General features: G+C 49.4%; 1 protein-coding gene across 1 annotated transcript in view; it reads left to right on the forward strand.

Annotated features, from left to right (window-relative positions):
* FMNL2 (formin like 2) overlaps positions 1–17704 on the forward strand; it is a 123531-nt gene that overhangs the window by 73331 nt on the left and 32496 nt on the right. The window contains 6 exon segments of the mRNA XM_051810154.1: positions 2570–2650; positions 5694–5770; positions 7190–7273; positions 9447–9599; positions 16179–16287; positions 17362–17438. Of these exon segments, the coding sequence (XP_051666114.1) occupies positions 2570–2650; positions 5694–5770; positions 7190–7273; positions 9447–9599; positions 16179–16287; positions 17362–17438 (581 nt within the window).

Below are 17704 nucleotides of genomic sequence, written 5' to 3' on the forward strand. Positions count from 1 at the left end.
AAACCCAGACAGTCATCACAGCCAGGAAAGGGCAGTTTTAAAGGCTAATCCCTCATGGCTTTCCAAACCAGAAAAAAACCCCCACCAAACAACCACTTTAAGGGGCTGTAAAAATCTTTCCAGGACTAGGAGGTGTTTCCCACAAGTGGTTCTTGGTCACTTGTTAGGGAAAAGCATTGCTGGTGGCTGCTCTTTGTGGATAATGGCTTTAAAATCCTTCAGCCCAAAGGATTCCACTTCATGGGAATAAGCAGCATCTTTTTAACTGAAACTGCTGTAGAGATTATTACATAAATACATAATTACAGCCAGGTTTTAAGAAAATAAACACAAACATTGAGTATCTGCAGTCCAGACTGCAGAATGTGCTCGTTGAGTCTCCTTAAACGTTTCATTTTGAAGACTCCAACTATTAAAACTGGCAGTTGGGAAAAGCTCCTGTCACTTCAGCAGCTGATTAGTTGGGAAGAGAAATAAATCCTTAAGAGCAAAATAGCTCCTCTGGAGGATTAGACTAAACCCAGCAGGAGAGAACCCCCCAAAAAGGGAGGGGTAAATGGGAGAGGGGAGGTGGAGCCTTGGTGGGCTGGGATGCTGCTGTCAGGAGGAGCAGGGGGTTGGAAGTGGATGATCCTTCGGGTCTCTTCCAACCCAAACCCTTCTGGGATCATTCTGTGACCTTTGGCTCGGTGCTCCACCACTTGGAGATGCAAAGAACAGTATTTGGGCACGAATGTCAAGTGGCACAGTGAGAACACTTCGACCTTGGTGGGTTTTGTAGGAAATGATGGGCTTATTCAAGTGCTGCAGTGTCTCTGGAGCTCATATGGAACTGTTGAGGGGGGAAATGAGGATTGGTGGTGGTCTCTGAGGTCCAGGTACCTCCACAGCTCTTTACTGGCCAACCATGGCCCAGACTCTCATTTACAAAGTGCTTTTTTGTCTGTTTGCCAGTGGGAAGGAGCTTTAAAAGGGGTTAATGGGTGGAAAATGCTGCTCAATAACTTATATTTATGCCCAGTGTAAAACCTCGCTGTCCTGGGGGGGCTGTAAGGCTGACTCAGAACGGCCCAGCAGCGTCCTGCCAAACTGACAGAGGGGAATTTAGGTTGGATATTGGGAAGGAATTCCTGGCTGGGAGGATGGGGAGGCCCTGGCACAGGTTGCCCAGAGAAGCTGTGGCTGCCCCTGGATCCCTGGAAGTGTCCAAGGCCAGGCAGGATGGGGCTTGGAGCAACCTGGGCTGGTGGAAGGTGTCCCTGCCTATGGCAGGGGGTGGAATGGGATGGGTTTTAAGGTCCCTTCCATCCTGGGATTCTGTGATTCCAGGAAAGGGTCTGTCTGAGCCATGGGAACCATCTGAGAGGAGGCTGGCTCCAGGAATCCGTGCTGTGGAGCCAAGAGGAAATCGTGGCCATGGACACCGTGCCGGGGGAGGATGGAGCAGGACAGGCCCTGTCGGTGTCACTGTGGCCAGAGAGGAGCTGTCAGTGAAGAACTTTGCATTTTCTGGACTGTTTTTTAGATAAAAAAAGGAAATGCCAATTCCAGAGCCGTGTTTGGCCCGTAGGTGTGAATGTGCCTGGAAAAAGAATTCGGTTGGAAAAGAGGAAAGACGAGTCTGCTCCGTGTCCTCAGAGCTCTCAGCAGGGCTGAGGGACCAGGGCAGGCTCCTGTGTTCATTTTTTCCTGCTGACCACCATGAATTACTTTTTTTACAGCAAGATAAAAACAGGAAGAACTTGTGGTGTTCAGACAGTTCTGGTGACTGGGCAGAAGAGTCCTGTTCGTTCTGGAATAACTTTGGGATAATGTAGTCAAGACTGCATCCTGACCTAATAAAGGGAGGGTTCAGATAACAGTTATAAAATGGGACATTTCAGGAGGAAATTGGTATGAGGTCTTTCCTCAAGGGAGGGGGGCAGAATAGTTTTAAAACTCTTCCAAGATACAAATAGTATCAGGACTTTTGGTAATGCTCTTCACAGGTTTGGACAGAGCTCACTCCTCATGGAACAGCTCGTGTTTCCCAGCAGCTTTGGTGGGATAAACTGTTCTTGCTCATAATGCTACTCTTCCTGTGATCCCAACAAGGAATGATGAGACTTTTTTCCCATGCCCATGCAATGTGGTTTTGGGCTTTTCCCAAGTGATAAAAGAGGTGTCTTGGCTTTTGTGGTGATGGTTTCAATCAAACATGGACCTGCATCCACTTTTCTATCCCTTCTCCTTCCTCTCCTGCAGAGCAGAAACCCCATAACTCCAGATGTGTGTGTTTGTTTGTGTAATTAAAATTCACAATTGTCCCTGAATATGTAACATGTATTTTTATGCATCTGATATAAATATCCTATTTCAGACTATCAAGATACATATAAATATATTTTATTTGCATGCATATCATATGTGCATAAATTACATCCTTAGGAATATAAGGCATGTACATATCAAACTATATCCTAATTATATAGTCTTCAAATATATGTGTGTGCATGTGGTTTATATATAGAATAAGTAAATACAAAAGATGTTCTGAAGTGGCTGATGTTTATTCTTGTCTCCTTTGCAGGAAAGATTCCAAGTGAAGAATCCTCCACACACATACATCCAGAAATTAAAGGGCTATCTGGACCCAGCAGTCACCAGGAAGGTGAGGAGCATCCTGTTTCCTCTTGCTGTCCCTCATCCCTCATCCAGGATGGTCCTGGGGGTCCAGGTTCCTTCCTGCCTTTGTGTAAATCCCCTGCAAAGTCTCCCTTCCGAAAGGAACTGGGAATTTGCTGCAGTTTTCACAGCTCGGGGAGGGCAGCAGATGTTGGAAAGCAAAGGACCATCTGACACACAGCACAACTTGTTTGAACAGCGTCAACTCCAATAAAAATGGGACAAATTGTCACTGAGCTGAGCTCCAGGCCTGGCTCTTGTGTGGGCAGGGATTAAAACCGCTGCCTGAGGGCACTTTGCTCACCCCTGTGAAGGGGGTGTTGAGTTGGGAGTCCTTTTCCCTGGGGATTTGCAGGGCAGAGGTTCAGTGCAGCTGGCACAGTTCACCCCCTCTGGGCTGTGTTTACATGGCACAGCCTCCTCCATCCTTTTGCCTGTTATTTTATCCCAAATAGTTTGGAAATCACTTGTGGGAGACTCAGACACTTCACTCGACCTTCGTGTGTCCCTGAGTGTGGATTCTGTGCTGGGATGTGTTTGGGGCTGGTTCTGAGATTACTAAGCCCAGCTCTGGTGGGTTTGTTACAAAATCATGGAATCACAGGATTCTACAATGGTTTGGGTTGGAAGGGACCTTAAAGGTCATCCCATTCCACCCCCTGCTGTGAGCACTGGACCAGGTTGCTCCAACCTGGCCATGGACACTCCCAGGGATCCAGGGACATCCACAGCTTCTCTGGGCAACCTGTGCCAGTCCCTCACAGGGCAAACTTAGGAATATCCTCCAGGATTTTAGACTGTCAGTAAACTTTCATCCCATTTAGAAGTCCATGGCTGAACCTTTGGGATTTAACCCCGTTGGCCATCAGCTCACATCCTGTGGGACAGCTGGAAGAGCCTCTGGAAAACAACAAAAAGAGGCAGCAGAGCACATCCAATCCTGCCTTGGACTGGCTCTGCCTCGTCCTCAACAATCCCAGCTTTGTGCTGCCAGAAATAAGCCCTGCAGGAAAACACGGATCCTGACACGGGGCTTCCGTGGAGGTGCTGCTCCATCCCTGGGGTGGCAGCAGGGGACATGGAGTGCCCTGTGCTCCAGCTCGTGTTTCCTAGTGCCCTGGGACAGTGCTCCTCTTGTTGGAGCCTCTGACCATGAGGAGGAGCCCATTTAGTAGGATCCCATTTAGTTGGAAACCTTTGGATTTGCCGGGGGCCGATCAGAGTTGTTTTGAGCACCCGGTGAACAAGGTCTTTGTGTTTTTCCTCCTGAGGGGTTTTGAGGTTCATGGAGTGTTTGGCTTCGCTCCCTTGAGGCCCACATTGAGGCCTTTCTTATCCTGATGCCTCTCTGAGGGTCCCATGACCAATGACAAACCCAAAGGGGCCTAAAAATAACCCCTAGAAATAACAGAGTTCCTCTTTGTGATGTTGTTCCGTGTCACCCGCAGCCTTTCCTCAGCCCGGGCTGTGGGATGGAAAGATTTACACATGGAGATGGGAGAGCTCCTCTTACTGGGATTATTGCTGGGATTGAGGTGGTGTCAGTGGTTTTGCTGCTGATCCCCAGCGTGGCCAAGAGGAGGTGGCTCCAGGCTGCTGGAAGTGTGTTGTTCCAGCTCCTAATTGGGGTTGGAATGGCTCTTCCCGGGAAAACAATTGCTTTTTGGCTGAGCTGAGTTTTGGAGCAGGGAATAAAAAGGTGTTGAAATGACACGGTTTTTTAAAGCAGCTGCAGTTTGCTGGCTCTTGGAGCTCGTTAAGCACCAAATTGGGTCATTAAGGGTCTGAGGGCACTTGGAGTGTTCAGCTGGAAGAGACTGAGGGGAGACCTCAGGGGTCTGCAGCTTCCTCAGGAGGGGCAGCACCACCTCTGCTCTGGGGGGACCAGGGACAGCACCCAGGGAATGGCTGGAGCTGTGCCAGGGCAGGGTCAGGTTGGATCTCAGGGAAAGCTTCTTCCCCCAGAGGGTGTTTGGGCACTGCCCAGGCTCCCCAGGGCAGTGGGCACAGCCCCAAGGCTGCCAGAGCTCCAGGAGGGTTTGGACAACACTCAGGAACAGAGGTTGGGGTGTCTGTGCAGGGCCAGGGGTTGGATGGATGATCCCTGTGGGTCCCTTCCAGCTCAGGATATTCCATGAGTCTCTGATTGCTCCCTGCTCTGGTGGCAGAGCAGCCTGGCCTTGCTGGGGGTGACAGTTCCTGCCGTGCCCTCCCAGCCCATGGACCATCTGCCTCTTTAAACATCAATATTTGACCTTCATTTCTGGGGAGGGAAGGTTTTGTATTGCTGGAGTTACAATGTGAGAGCTCTGGGGGGGAGAAGGTGCTGGGTTTGTGTGCTCTGAGCTAATCAAAGAGGTGCAGAGAAGCTGTGTCTGAGCCATGGGCAGGGACACCTTCCACCAGCCCAGGTTGCTCCAAGCCCCATCCAGCCTGGCCTTGGACACTCCCAGGGATCCAGGGGCAGCCACAGCTTCTCTGGGCAACCTGGGCCAGGGCCTGCCCACCCTCCCAGCGAGGAATTCCTTCCCAATATCCCTTCTCATTCTTCATCCACTTTGGCTCTCATTTCCCTTGTTCAAAAATGAGGGTGTGCCAGAATTTATCCAGGTGTTTTAGCACTTTTCCACGGGCAGGGGAGAGGAAGACAATCCTTCTCCAGATGGAAGAGGAGGCGACCTCGTTGTCTCTCTCTCTACCTGGTTTTGCAGAGGAAGGAGAGGATCTGCTCTAGCCCTCAACAGAGAGTTTGATGCTGAACCAAAGCTTGTTTCATAAAAAAATGTTTATTTATCTGCAGGCTTTTAATTTTCTTAATCCTGGAAAGTCCAGAATGTTCCTGGGAACAGAAGTGGTTTCTCCACGCGTGTTTTTGTTGACTGCTGGAGTGTTGTTGTTGCGTTCCTGGGGATTTGGAAGAGTTCTCAGTTTACCTGGGAACTGTTTTCTTTATTCAATCTGAGATGCTGATATTCTTTAATAGCACCCCATGACTCTAATTGATGTTTTTGCTGCTCACTCCGTTCCAGAAGTTCAGAAGGCGAGTCCAGGAGTCGACTCAAGTGCTGCGAGAACTGGAAATTTCTTTAAGGACAAACCACATTGGGTAAGAAATTTTGGTGCCTCTGCTCTCAGATTTATTTTTTAACATCTGCTGATGGATGTCTTTGAGAGAACATCTCTTTGCCTGTCGAGCAGTGATGGCACTTGACTGTTAAAGCCCGTGGGGCTCAGCTGAGCAGAGCTGGGCATCCTCAGGAGAATAATTCAGCTTTAATCCTTTCCTGAGAGGTTCATCCACATCTCTGTGAAGGCTGAGGAGACATTGAAGCAACTTCTGCTCATGCTCAGCACGTGGTTGTGTCTAGAATAATAATAGAGCTAAATTTATTTATTTATTTATTTATAACTTCCCCCTGCTGTTCAGTGCCTGTAACATGGTGCAGTTCATGAAGCCTGGCTGGGAGTAAAATTACCAGGGTTTCTCTTCCACAAAGCAGAAAATTCCTCTCAAATAGCCAAAGAATCACCAGAGGTTTGGTTTTTTGTCAGACATCCCATTCCCCTCGACATTCCCACCTCATTTTCCCACACTGAGGATTCCCCAGCAGAGCACTGAGGCACCTGAGCGTGTTGCCCTGTGGATTTGGGATGATGCCCCGTGGATTTGGGATGTACAAGAGGAGCTGTGGTGCTGCCCCAGCTCAAGCAAAGAGGCTCCAGGACCAATGTTCATTTATTTGCTTCACTGGGCTGAAGGATGAGCTTCAAAATCCACTTTATTGAACACCAGACTGGTTATTTTAGCAGGTAAACAGAGAAGGATTCAAAGCCTGAAGACCAGAATAACTCAGAGGTGATGAATTCCCACCCTGGGAGATTGGGGCTCCCTTTCCCTCCCTGGATGCCCAGTAATTCCAGTGGTACCTCCCCACTCCCAGGGGGATTTGCTGCCCTGCTTGGGGTTCAGAGCTGAGCTGGGCTGGGCTGAGCCTCTTTGCCTCCTGGCTTTGCCCCTAAATGGATGGAATTCCAAACTTTCACTTGGCATCTTCAAAATCTTAGGAAGATAATTGACTTTTCTGAATTCTTTTGTGAAACTCAGGGGCCAAAATTCACTGGAACAGGTTAATAGGTTTTAAAAAGAGAAGGCAGAATTACTGCTGGATGCACATCCAGGATATCCATCAGATTATTCTTTTCCTGCTGTGCTGCCTCCAGGCTTTTACAGACCTTCAGAGATCAAGATGTGATAAAAACTAAGCCAGGTCCCTGTGACTTTGTGTGTTTGGAGGTGACCATCCCAAAAAAAAACCCCCTTGGGTTTAGTACATTTGTAAAACCATTTAAAGGGCTGCTTTTTAAAGTCTCCTAAATAATAAAGGGTATTTTAAAAAACCTTTTTTTTTTTTTTTTCCTGAGTGAGAATTAAGGTTTTGCTCAGTGGTGCAGCTTGTCCAGTTTATCTGAGAATTCCAGTGGCTTCCCAAAGGCCCTGAAAGGCTCTGCTGTTTTTTTTTAACAGGTGGGTCAGGGAGTTCCTGAATGAGGAGAACAAGGGCCTGGATGTTCTGGTGGAGTACCTGTCCTTTGCACAATATGCAGTCACGTGAGTAACACATTCCTGGGGCTTTCCTGCCAGAAAATACACGATCCTGGTGGATATTAGGGAATATTTCATCACTGGGAGAGTGGTCAGGCATTGGAAGGGGCTGCCCAGGACGGTGGGGGTGTCACCACTTCAAAAATGAGTGGATGTGGCACTTGGGAACGTGGTTTGGTTGCCAAGGGGGTGTTTGCTCAAAGGTTGGACTTGATGATCTTGGAGACCTTTTCCAGCATTAATAATTCCATGATTCTGGGTCTAAAGAGCAGAGAAAATGGTAACTTGAGTCTGGAATTATTTCACCCCAAGCCTGAATTTAAACCTTGAGATTTTTTATCTCCAGGACTGCACTGACACATTTTTTTAGCTTTGGCCTCTGATCATCTCAGGGGTGCAAAAAACAAATGTGTGGAAGGCTGGAGGCTCCCTTGGAAAGAGGTTTGGAATCGGTGCCCAACCCTAAGGAATTGTGTTCCTGCTGTGTTCAAAGGGCACATCCACACCCCAGGCACTGCTCACAGGCAGAGCTGGGGTGTCCTGGGCAGCAGATGTGCTCCAGGAAAACAGGAGGAGTTCCAGGGGGGGCATTTTGCAAGTTGGGAAGGCTGGAAACCCAGTTTTTTTCTCTTCTGACATCTGGGTAGCTGGGGGTCACGTTTATTTAGTTGTGTGGGTGATAAATCATGACACATGTTCTGAGAGCAGAGTGGGAAAATGAGCTTTCATGAGTTGTTATGTCACAGAATTGGAAGTAGATTTTCAGCAGAGAATCCAAGTATTTGTTTATTTTATTAATTTATTTATTATCATGGAATCATCCCAGATTGGTTTGAGTTGGGAGGGACCTTGAAGCTCATCCCTACCATGGGCAAGGGCACTTTCCACTAAACCAGGCCTTGAACACTTCCAGGAACGGGACATTATATCCATATTAATTCAGGGTATTGTAGCAGATTTTTTTGATATAAAAGTGTCTAAAAAGAAGCCTTAGGTTAAGATACTGATAATCTATTTTTAGCAAAGCTGCCCTCACATTTATGGTATATCATTGCACAGAAAAGGGATTTTTGGTGGCCTTGCAGAAAAATTAATGAGGGGAAATTATATGTTTTAAAATGTGACTAACTGGAAAAAACTGTGCAGAGTTAAAAGAAGTGTTTAGAGGAAGACTCTCTTCCTAAATTTATACAAATGTCCGCAAGTGACTGGCTGGGTTTTTCCCCCCTGACATGGTAAGCGTGAGTAACAACCTCCAAAGCTGTAAAGGGAACAAGAATTCCTGCTTGGAATAGCAGAACAAGGGGCAGGGAAGGGGCTGGGATGATGATGGTGATTTATTGCACGTGCTGGGAGATTTGTGAGGCCAACACGGTGTTGGGGGAAACCAAACCAGTGCTTGGACAACTGATTTGTTGAGATGAAGTGGAGAGGGGTCCCAGCATTCCCACTCTTTCCTTTAAGGCAGAGCTGTTCCCTGGGCAGAGCAGCCAGTGCTGGATTTGTGTTGTGTTGAGGTGGAATAATATGGAGCTGTTTGATCCTGGAAGGGTGGAAAATCCACGTGGATGTGGCACTTGGGGACATGGTTAATGGTGGCCTTGGCAGTGCTGGGGGATGGTTGGACTTGATGCTCTTGGAGGCCTTTTCCAGCCTGAAAGAATCTGTGATTCTGGGATTTCCTTCCCCCCTCTGGAGCTCATCCCGTTTCCCTGGACTGTGCTGTGTCCCTCAAGCCCCACATTGTCTTTAGGTCTCCTTTTCCATCACTATTTCACTGGATCACATAAGGAATGTTATTAACCATTAGCATTCCCTTTACCTCATACATGTTTGGGGTGGTGGGTTGCTACAGGCCCAGCCCTGGAGGTGTCCCAGGAAAGCCTGGCCATGCTCTGGGCTGGGGGACAAGGTGGGCATTGGGCACAGGGGGGATCCATGGACTGGGAGGGCTTTTCCAACCTCAGGGATCACACAGTCCCAGGCTGGTTTGGGTGGGAAGGGCCCTTGGAACAACTGGTGGAACGGTTGGACTCGATGGTCTTGGAGGGCTTTTCATTTGATTTCGTCAGACTTGGCTTTGTCCCATGACTTTGTGATTCCCCTCAAACCCACAGGGAGGAAAACTCGGGGCATCTCTCGTGTCTGACCTGGCGCTGGAATTCCTCTTCCCTTTCAGGTTTGACTTTGAGAGCCTGGAGAACAGCGTGGAGAACTCCATGGACAAGTCCAAGCCCTGGAGCCGCTCCATCGAGGACCTGCACAGGGGCACCAACCTGCCCTCCCCGGTTGGGAACAGCGTCTCCCGCTCGGGCCGGCACTCCACGCTCCGGTACGAGGCCGTGGGATGGGGAACCTTCTCCCACTGGGGTATCCTCCACCTTCCTGCTTTTCCCAGCAGAGCCATGACATTTCTAGGGAACGTGTGGCTGTGCTGGTGGTGTGAGGTGGGAAGTGCCCAGCCAGTGACACGGGACAGCGTTACACACTTGGGGAAGGGACAGGGATAACTCTGCCCATTCCCAAGGGCAGGATGGCCTGAGGATGCATTTCCACCCCTTACAAAGCACAGGGGAAGCCATTCCTCTGCTCCAAAACATGTCTCAAGGTTTCCATGGGCCCAGCCAGTCCGGGGCTCTCATCTGTGTCCCGTCTCTTCCAGCAGCACGTTCCTTCCACGCTGCCACCAACAGGAGCCGTTGTTTTTTGGAAAGGCCACTTCCATCCTTCAAACCTGTGTCCCTCTCCCACCACCCCACGCTTTGCTACGGAGTCTCTCTTTCCCAATCCTGCCTTTTTCTTATTGCTTAATGTGTGGAAAAGGCAGGATCACTTCCCAGGAGTGGCTGACAGACAAGGCTGTTCCATTCCTTGGATGCTGCACTATTTAAACCAGTGAGGACCTCCCTCTGACTCCAGCAGTGTTACCTGGAGTGCTGGCTGACTTGGGATATTTTTGGTTGCTACAGAGCCCTGTGAGTGTAGAAGAGTCCCAAAAAAGATGGAGCCAGTGAGAACTGGCTTCCAGCTTTTTCCTTCCAGCAGAGATTGTTTTGCTTTGCCAGGCAGGTGACCCTTGGGTTGATGCTCAGTGCCCAAGTGGCTCCGGAGCAGTACCTGGAAAATTTAGTTCCCAGCCCTCAGGCAGTGGAGAGGAGGAGACAGGCACAGCTCTGGTAAAGAAATCCAGGCTCTGGAGTGCAGCAAAATCACTTGAGCCGTTGATTTATTATTTTTGTGAGTGTTTTTTGTTTTCTCTGCTCTGTAATTGCTCTGACAGGAATGGCAGAGCCCTGTGCTGGTTCCATCTGTTTTTGGGAGGAGAGCTTGGGATTAGAAATGCCTGAGTCGGGAATACATTACATGTCTCTTACATTGTTTCTCTTCGTTTCCTTCCATCCTTTTTCCTTTCTCACATCTCCCTTTATTCCTCACCTGTTTGGTTCCCCATCTCAATGTCCCCTTCATTCCCTTCTCCCTCTCAAACGCTTCTCTCTCATCCTTCCCTCCCCTCACACACCATCAGATTGGTTTCTCTGCCCGAGCAACTTGAGTTCAAACGCTGCCAGAGCTGCTGGTCAGCCACCTGCCTCTGGAGCAGCTTCACTTGGGGCTCTGCCGATGAGGCTCCCGGCCGGAAAATCCCGTAAGTCCCGAGTGGAAGGTCCTCCGGAGCCGGGGCTGTGCAGGGCATGGAGCCAGGGGCCAGCACTGCTCCCCATGCCAGATAATCTGATATCCACACGGATTGGGGCTGCCCCCCAGGAGGGTACCAAGCAGTGGGTATCACATTATAGAATTCCCAGAGTAGTGGCTTCCGTAGGGCGGGATTTTCGCGGAGGACGTGAGACGGGCTTGACTTGGAAGCGAGATCCGAGTTCCCTTTGTCGTGCTGCAAGTAGTGGTGTTAGTTTTATTCCTTAAAACACGAGCCTTTGGTCCTTGTCCATCTTACTTCATCTTTTTGTTATAAATGGAGACTTTATTCACACCCCAGACCGGCACAGAAATGGGATTTAACACCCTGTTCTCCAGCCAAGTCCCTCCAGAGCCATCTCAGCACTGGGGCAGTTTAGGCAGAAACTGTGTGGAATTGGCACATTTGGATTGGTCTTTGTTGTTGTTTGGGTTTTTTTTTTTAACTCTGTGTTCTAAAATGCATGTTTTTGAAAATGTGTATTTTTCAATACCTGGGGATGATGTGTATTTAAAAAAGTAAAAGCTAAAGGTAAGTGGGGAGGTTTTAAGAAGGTTTTTGTATTTTTTGTGGAATTGCTAAATAATTGAAATAGAATCTTTTCTTGAGAGCAAGGTAGGTGCTCATCGAGTGAGGAGGGTGTGCAGGATGATGTTTTTGGGCAAAACCAGGAGGTTCCTGCCCTGCCACTGAGTGGTAAATGAGGGTTCTGGGATGTGGACACCCAGATGTGTCTGTAGGTTCTGCTCTTCTGTCTTTGTCATGGAAACCATTGAAATGGGAGAGAGGAATCCCAGAATCCCAGGCTGGTTTGAGTTGGAAGGGACCCTAAAGCTCATCTCATTCCACCCCTGCCATGGACAGGGACACCTCCCACCAGCCCAGGTTGCTCCAAGCCCCATCCAGCCTGGCCTTGGACACTTCCAGGGATGCAGGGGCAGCCCAGCTGGACTGAAAGATGTGCTCCTCCCTCTTGGATGAGAAAGGAGAAGGCTGTCAAATCTTACCGGGATAATTCCAAATTCCAGAGCTGGCCTGGGGTGGACACGGAGCTCTGTGTGTCCCTTTGGTGGCTCAGCCCATCCCTTTCCAACCCCGACTCCAACTGCCTTCCCAGAGCTCTTTTTAACAGTGCTAAACCCTGCCAATTCCCTGCTCTCTGGGTTTCCTTGGCAACTGAGGGCTTTTTCCTGAAGAGGAGGCACAGGGATTTGGGGAACCGACTCCAAAACGAGGGCAGGAGGATAAAAAAGGGGCTGAAGCTTTGGGGATTTTATTGCTGCTTTTTTGGGAGAGGGAGCATTGCTGAGAGTCAGAGTCTCCTGTCAGATAAATATTAATGCAGCCTTTGCAGAGGCCCAGCCCATTAGAAATTCCCTTTCTTCCCAGTCAAATACTGGAGTTTTTAATGTGGATTGAAGTGAGAAACTTCAATTCTTCAAAATCTCCACGAGGAGAGAAGGATCCAGGCCCAGGGAGCTCAATCCATAGATGGGCTTTGAGTGCCTTCACTAATTGGGCTTTAATTTGACACGGCTTCGTGTGCTGCAGTCCTTTAATTTGGGCTTTGTCATTAACACTTTCGCTGCTCAGGGACCTGGGAAACATCCTTTTGGTCAGATATTTCCTCATGTAACAGAGCATGTTTGTGATCAGCTCTGAGGGATCAGAAAAACCCCAGATTTGTGGGATGTGCCAAAACCTTCCTCCTCTAAAGCCACTTTCTGCTATCAGGAGGATGTTGATAATACAACCCCCCCCAGTTTCCAGACCACCACCAATCCAATTGCAGGAATGTCACCCAAAACCCACCCAACCCCTAGGAAAACCAGCAGTCCCAGCCCATGGAGAGCTGGGCCAGCTGCCAGGGGGGTGGTGAGATCCATCCTGGGCTGCCCTCTGCTCTCCAGGGAGCCAGGGGAGAGATGAGGGGCTTTTTTAGCAGAAAATGAGGTAAAAATGAGAGGAGAGAGCAGCTGTAATTGGAATTAATGTGGTGCATTGTAAATCTGCATTGGATTGGGCACATGTCATGGAATCCCAGAATGGGTTGGGTGGGAAGGGACCTTAAATCCCATCTCATTCCATCCCCTGCCCTGGGCTGGGACACCTTCCACCAGCCCAGGTTGCTCCAAGCCCCATCTAGCCTGGCCTTGGACACTTCCAGGGATCAAGGAGCAGCCACAGCTTCTCTGCCCAACCTGTGCCAGGGCCTCCCCACCCTCCCAGCCAGCAATTCCTTCCCAATATCCCATCTAAAATTCCCTCTTTCACTTTGAAGCCATTCCCTGTGTCCTGTCCCTCCATCCCTTGTCCCCAGTCCCTCTCCAGCTCTCCTGGAGCCCCTTTAGGTCCTGGAAGGGGCTCTCAGCTCTCCCTGGATCCTTCTCTTCTCCAGGGGAACCCCCCCAGCTCTCCCAGCCTGGCTCCAGAGCAGAGGGGCTCCAGCCCTGGAGCATCTCCATGTCCCTAGGGAAATAAAAATGATAAGTGAGTTATTCTTGAACAGAAAGTTCTTCTGTTAGATGTGGGTGAGAAAAGAACCCTAAAACTCTGTATTTCAGCACAGGATTAGCCTTGGGTTTAATGATTGTCTGTTTTCCCACATGGCTGCAGAATCCCAGCTGTGGAAATCCTGGATCTTGCATTCTTCCCCCCATCCTCCAGCAGTGAAGTCCCAAAGCTATGGAGTAGCTCCTTCCCCACATGTGAGAGGGTCCAGAGTGGCAGGAGGAACCCATTATCCACTGCAGGAGCTTCCACACACTCAGCTTCTCTGCCCCTGCTTTTTTTTTGGGAGAAGAGGTTTATGGTTCCCCTCTAAAGGAGGGGCCGAGGAAATAAAAAGAGGAACCATCTGAGTTGAATTAGCAGGATAAATATACTCGTGGTGACATAATCCTTGACCTGCAGCAGACAGGAAATCAAACCCAACGAGTCATCCAAGCTGCTGGGCTCAGCCAAGTGTTCAGGAACCAGGAATGAAGGAAAAGCAGGAGAAGCTCAGCCACCCTTCCCTTGGCTGGAGGGAGGTGTCGGAGCTCCCAGCAGCCTGCCCTGCTCTGGGGAGGGAGCAGAAACACTGGGAATTGTTGGGATCACTACTGAGGCAGGGGAAGCATCTCCAGCCTCTGCCCTGTTGTTGTTGTTCAGGAGTTGCTGTGCAAAAACTCCTCGTGAATTTTTGGCACTCGGGTCCACGTGAGGGGATTTGCATCTGGGGAAGGGAAGGGATGGAAATGTAGGGATTGGATCTGCTCTTCAGGGCAGATTCCATGCCTGGGTCTCACCCCAGTGGGACACTGACACGGGTGGGAGTGGGAATGTGCCAAGGGGCTGGAGCCAGGCTCTGCTTGGTGATGCCAGGCAGTAGGAGAAGAGGGAACGGGCACAGACTGGTGCCAGGAAGTTCCACCTGAACAGGAGGAAGAACAGTGAGGTGACAGGTTGCCCACAGAGGGTTGGAGTCCCCCTCAGTGGAGATATCCCAGAACAATGTGGCCACATCCCTGTGCTCTGGGATGGCCCTGCTGGAGCAGGTGACCCACTGTGGGCCCCTCCAACCTGCCCTGTGGGTCTGAGTGTCACTGCCTCGGGATTTGTGGGAAAGGCAGAGGAGCTCAGGGATGGAGCTGTGCCTTGGGACAGTCCCCAGGGGAGGGTCATCTGGGGATGTGGGAGGAGGACACAACCTCTGCCCCTGGCTTTGCCCGTTCAGCTGCTCATGAGGATCCCCCAGGGAACATCTCCAGGCTCCAAACCAGCAGCTTTCCTGGCTGGGGGCAGGTGGGGCCATATGGGATCTGTGCAGCCCTGCTGGGTTTCTGTGGGGCTTTTCCACCTCTCTGGAGGGAGGGAGTGTTGGCTTCACCTCAGACCTTCCTTCTGGTGCCCACAATGCTTTGGAGGATCACAGTTTGGGTTGGAAGAAACCAATCTGGAAATGCCAAATTCTGGCTTTATCATCATCTTTTATTAGTTTAAGGAGACTCCCCCCATTTCTTAACTGTCAGATGGCTAAAGGCATTCTGAAATTTAGGAGCTGGTGCACTGAGGAAGTTTATTCTCCTATCAGTTCCATGATTAAGATCTCATTAATCTGCTGATTTAAAATGTAAAGGAAAGCAGTGTCTGCAGCCTTTAGTGGTTTAAAGCTGAGATAAGTCGTTGTAGGGACAATCTCTCACTAGAAATGACTTTAAAATCCTTTTATTGCCAGGTTTTCTCACTTGGAGAAATGAATGTCTGAAATGGGCTGGTGTGGTGTGGTTCCACATTCTCCAGCCAGCACTGGCAGCAATTCCACACTTCCCAGTTCAGACTCCCAGTTGAAGGCTGCTCTGCTCCTCTTTTATCTCAGGAAGGGACATTTGGGAAGTGAAGGAGTCCCTGGGTGCAGGGTCTGTGTGGGCAGGGAGCTGATCCATGGGAAGGAGGCAGGATGGTGGGACAGTCCTGGCTGCAGCTCCTTGGCAGCCCCATTCCCAGCAGGAGCTGCCAGAGTTTCCAGGTGCAGAGCCCCAATCCAAGGAGCTTGGAGCCATCGACCTCATCCTGTCCTGGTTCTCCAAGGCACAATCCTGGTCCCATCCACAGGATCCACTCCCCAAAATTCAGCTGAAACCACCCTCTGTTCTCAGCCAAAACTGGGTCAATCTTTCCCAGAGCCCTGAAATCCTCCTGCAGTGCCCTGAGCTGATTTATTCATTCATATTTATGGGAGGGGGGGAAAGAAGGCTTTTGATTGAATCCTGCTTTGAATTTTGGGATTTCTTTCATCTTGGCACTGCTGGAAAATGAAAGCCAAGGGGAGGAGTTGCTGAAGGCTGAGGGTTGTGGGCTCTCCATGGGCAGAGCTCCACGACCCCCCTCGTTCCTCTTGCTTTGGACATTTGAAGGGAGGGAATTTGGAGGTGTTTGTGTCAGAGAGTAGTGAATCACAATAATTCAGTGTGGTATTTCTTGTTTATGTCTTTATTATGAATATTTACTGTCCCCTGCACTGGCACTGCAGCTCCTGGTCTGTGGAGCCAAACATCTGCTTTTTTTTGTGTGAACATCCCAGCCCCTTTTCCTGCTTCATTTTCATGAATATTGCCCCGTGTTCACCTGAGAAACACCTTCCTTCTCACCCAGTGGAGGGATATTTCTCTTCCTTCCTTCTCACCCCCTAAAACCAGCCCTGTGGTTGATGAGAGCTGCTTCTCTCTGCAGGTACAACACCTTGCCAAGCCGAAGAACACTAAAAAACTCCAGATTAGTGAGTAAAAAGGACGATGTTCACGTCTGCATCATGTGCTTGAGGGCCATAATGAACTACCAGGTAATTAATTGCCTTTTGACACCACAGAACTTTTTCAGTGTTGGGAGGGGGGAGGAAAAGTTCGGGGTGAATTTGGAAGGTAGAACCGATGCAAATATTTCCATTCTCATTATTAAAATGGGAAGCAGCAGGACACAGTTCTGATTTACCTGTGCAGGTGATTTATTGCAGGTGGGAAGGCACAGGTGAGCCTGGGCATGATGTGCTCATTGGGCACTAACTAATTAAACCTGCAGCCAATCAGGTTCTAATTAGTCTCAGCATTTAGTCTTAATGCTTAAAAAGAGGAGATTTTTTTTTCCAGAAGAATCCTTGTTTTTCCTCAGTAAGTGTTTATGGCAAGGCAATGGGACAACTGGGAGTGAACCAACTAAACCAAAGCCAACCTGATTTTCCTGAGGGTTTTTTTCTTTCCAGTGGGATACAGGGATTGTGCAGTTTGTCCAGGGAGCTCCAAGGATTTGGTTTTTTTTGCTAAAACAAGGGAAGCCTGTGGGGAACACCTTTTTTAGGAGTTCCTGAGGGGTGTAGGAGGTGTTTGTAACCCCCCCTCTGCCCTGGGTGGGGGGTACCAGCTCCCTGGGATTTACAGGGATTGGGAGGGAGACCAGCCCCAATCCTAATAACCAGTGGAGTATTTTCCAAAGGAATTCTGTTTTCATTTTTGGAGAGTGGCAACAACTGAACTTCAAAGTCCTCTTTAGGGAGTAAATCATGCTCTCGACTGTCACAATTAAAAAGGGGCTGGAGGGAGAAAAGGAAAAGCAGAGGGGCTGGAAATAATGTAGGGGCAGCTCTTAGACCCCTTTTGTTGGCTGACATGGCCAAAAGGAGTATTTTCAACTCTGCCAGTGGCAGGGAATTGTAGGATCATGGAATATCCAGAGTTGGAAGTTTTTTAGGACTGGTGGGAGAATGAAGTATTTCGGTTTAACCAGTAAACTCCACGAGGTTTTGTTTGGCTTAAAAAACTGCCACGGGGGTCTGGTCAGGGTGGTGGGATTTGTTTGGTTTCTGAGTAATAATTTGGGGTGTCAGAACTGCAGCAGGACTTCCTTTCCCTTCTGTCCCCAGTATGGATTCAACATGGTCATGTCCCACCCCCACGCCGTCAATGAGATCGCCCTGAGTCTGAACAACAAGAACCCCAGGTAGGTGCTCTTGTTTTTGGAGAGTTGGACAAGCAGGTAAGTAAAGAGGACTTGGGAAGGGGTTTTCACCTTCAAAAGGGTGTGCTTGTGCACAAACCTGTGGCAAAAATCGGATTAAATGTGTGTAGTGGTGCAGGGAGATGAGCAGTTGTTGTCTGATTCCAGTGGGTTCAGGAGCTGCTGATTCTGCAGCTGTGATAATGGCTTTGAACTGACAGGGGGGGGATTTGGGTTGGATACTGGGGAGAAGTCCTTCCCTGGGAGGG

Source organism: Manacus candei, unplaced genomic scaffold (assembly GCF_025592945.1).
Source record: "Manacus candei isolate 608988 ecotype Guabito, Panama unplaced genomic scaffold, ASM2559294v1 h1tg000077l, whole genome shotgun sequence".
Taxonomy (NCBI): domain Eukaryota; kingdom Metazoa; phylum Chordata; class Aves; order Passeriformes; family Pipridae; genus Manacus; species Manacus candei.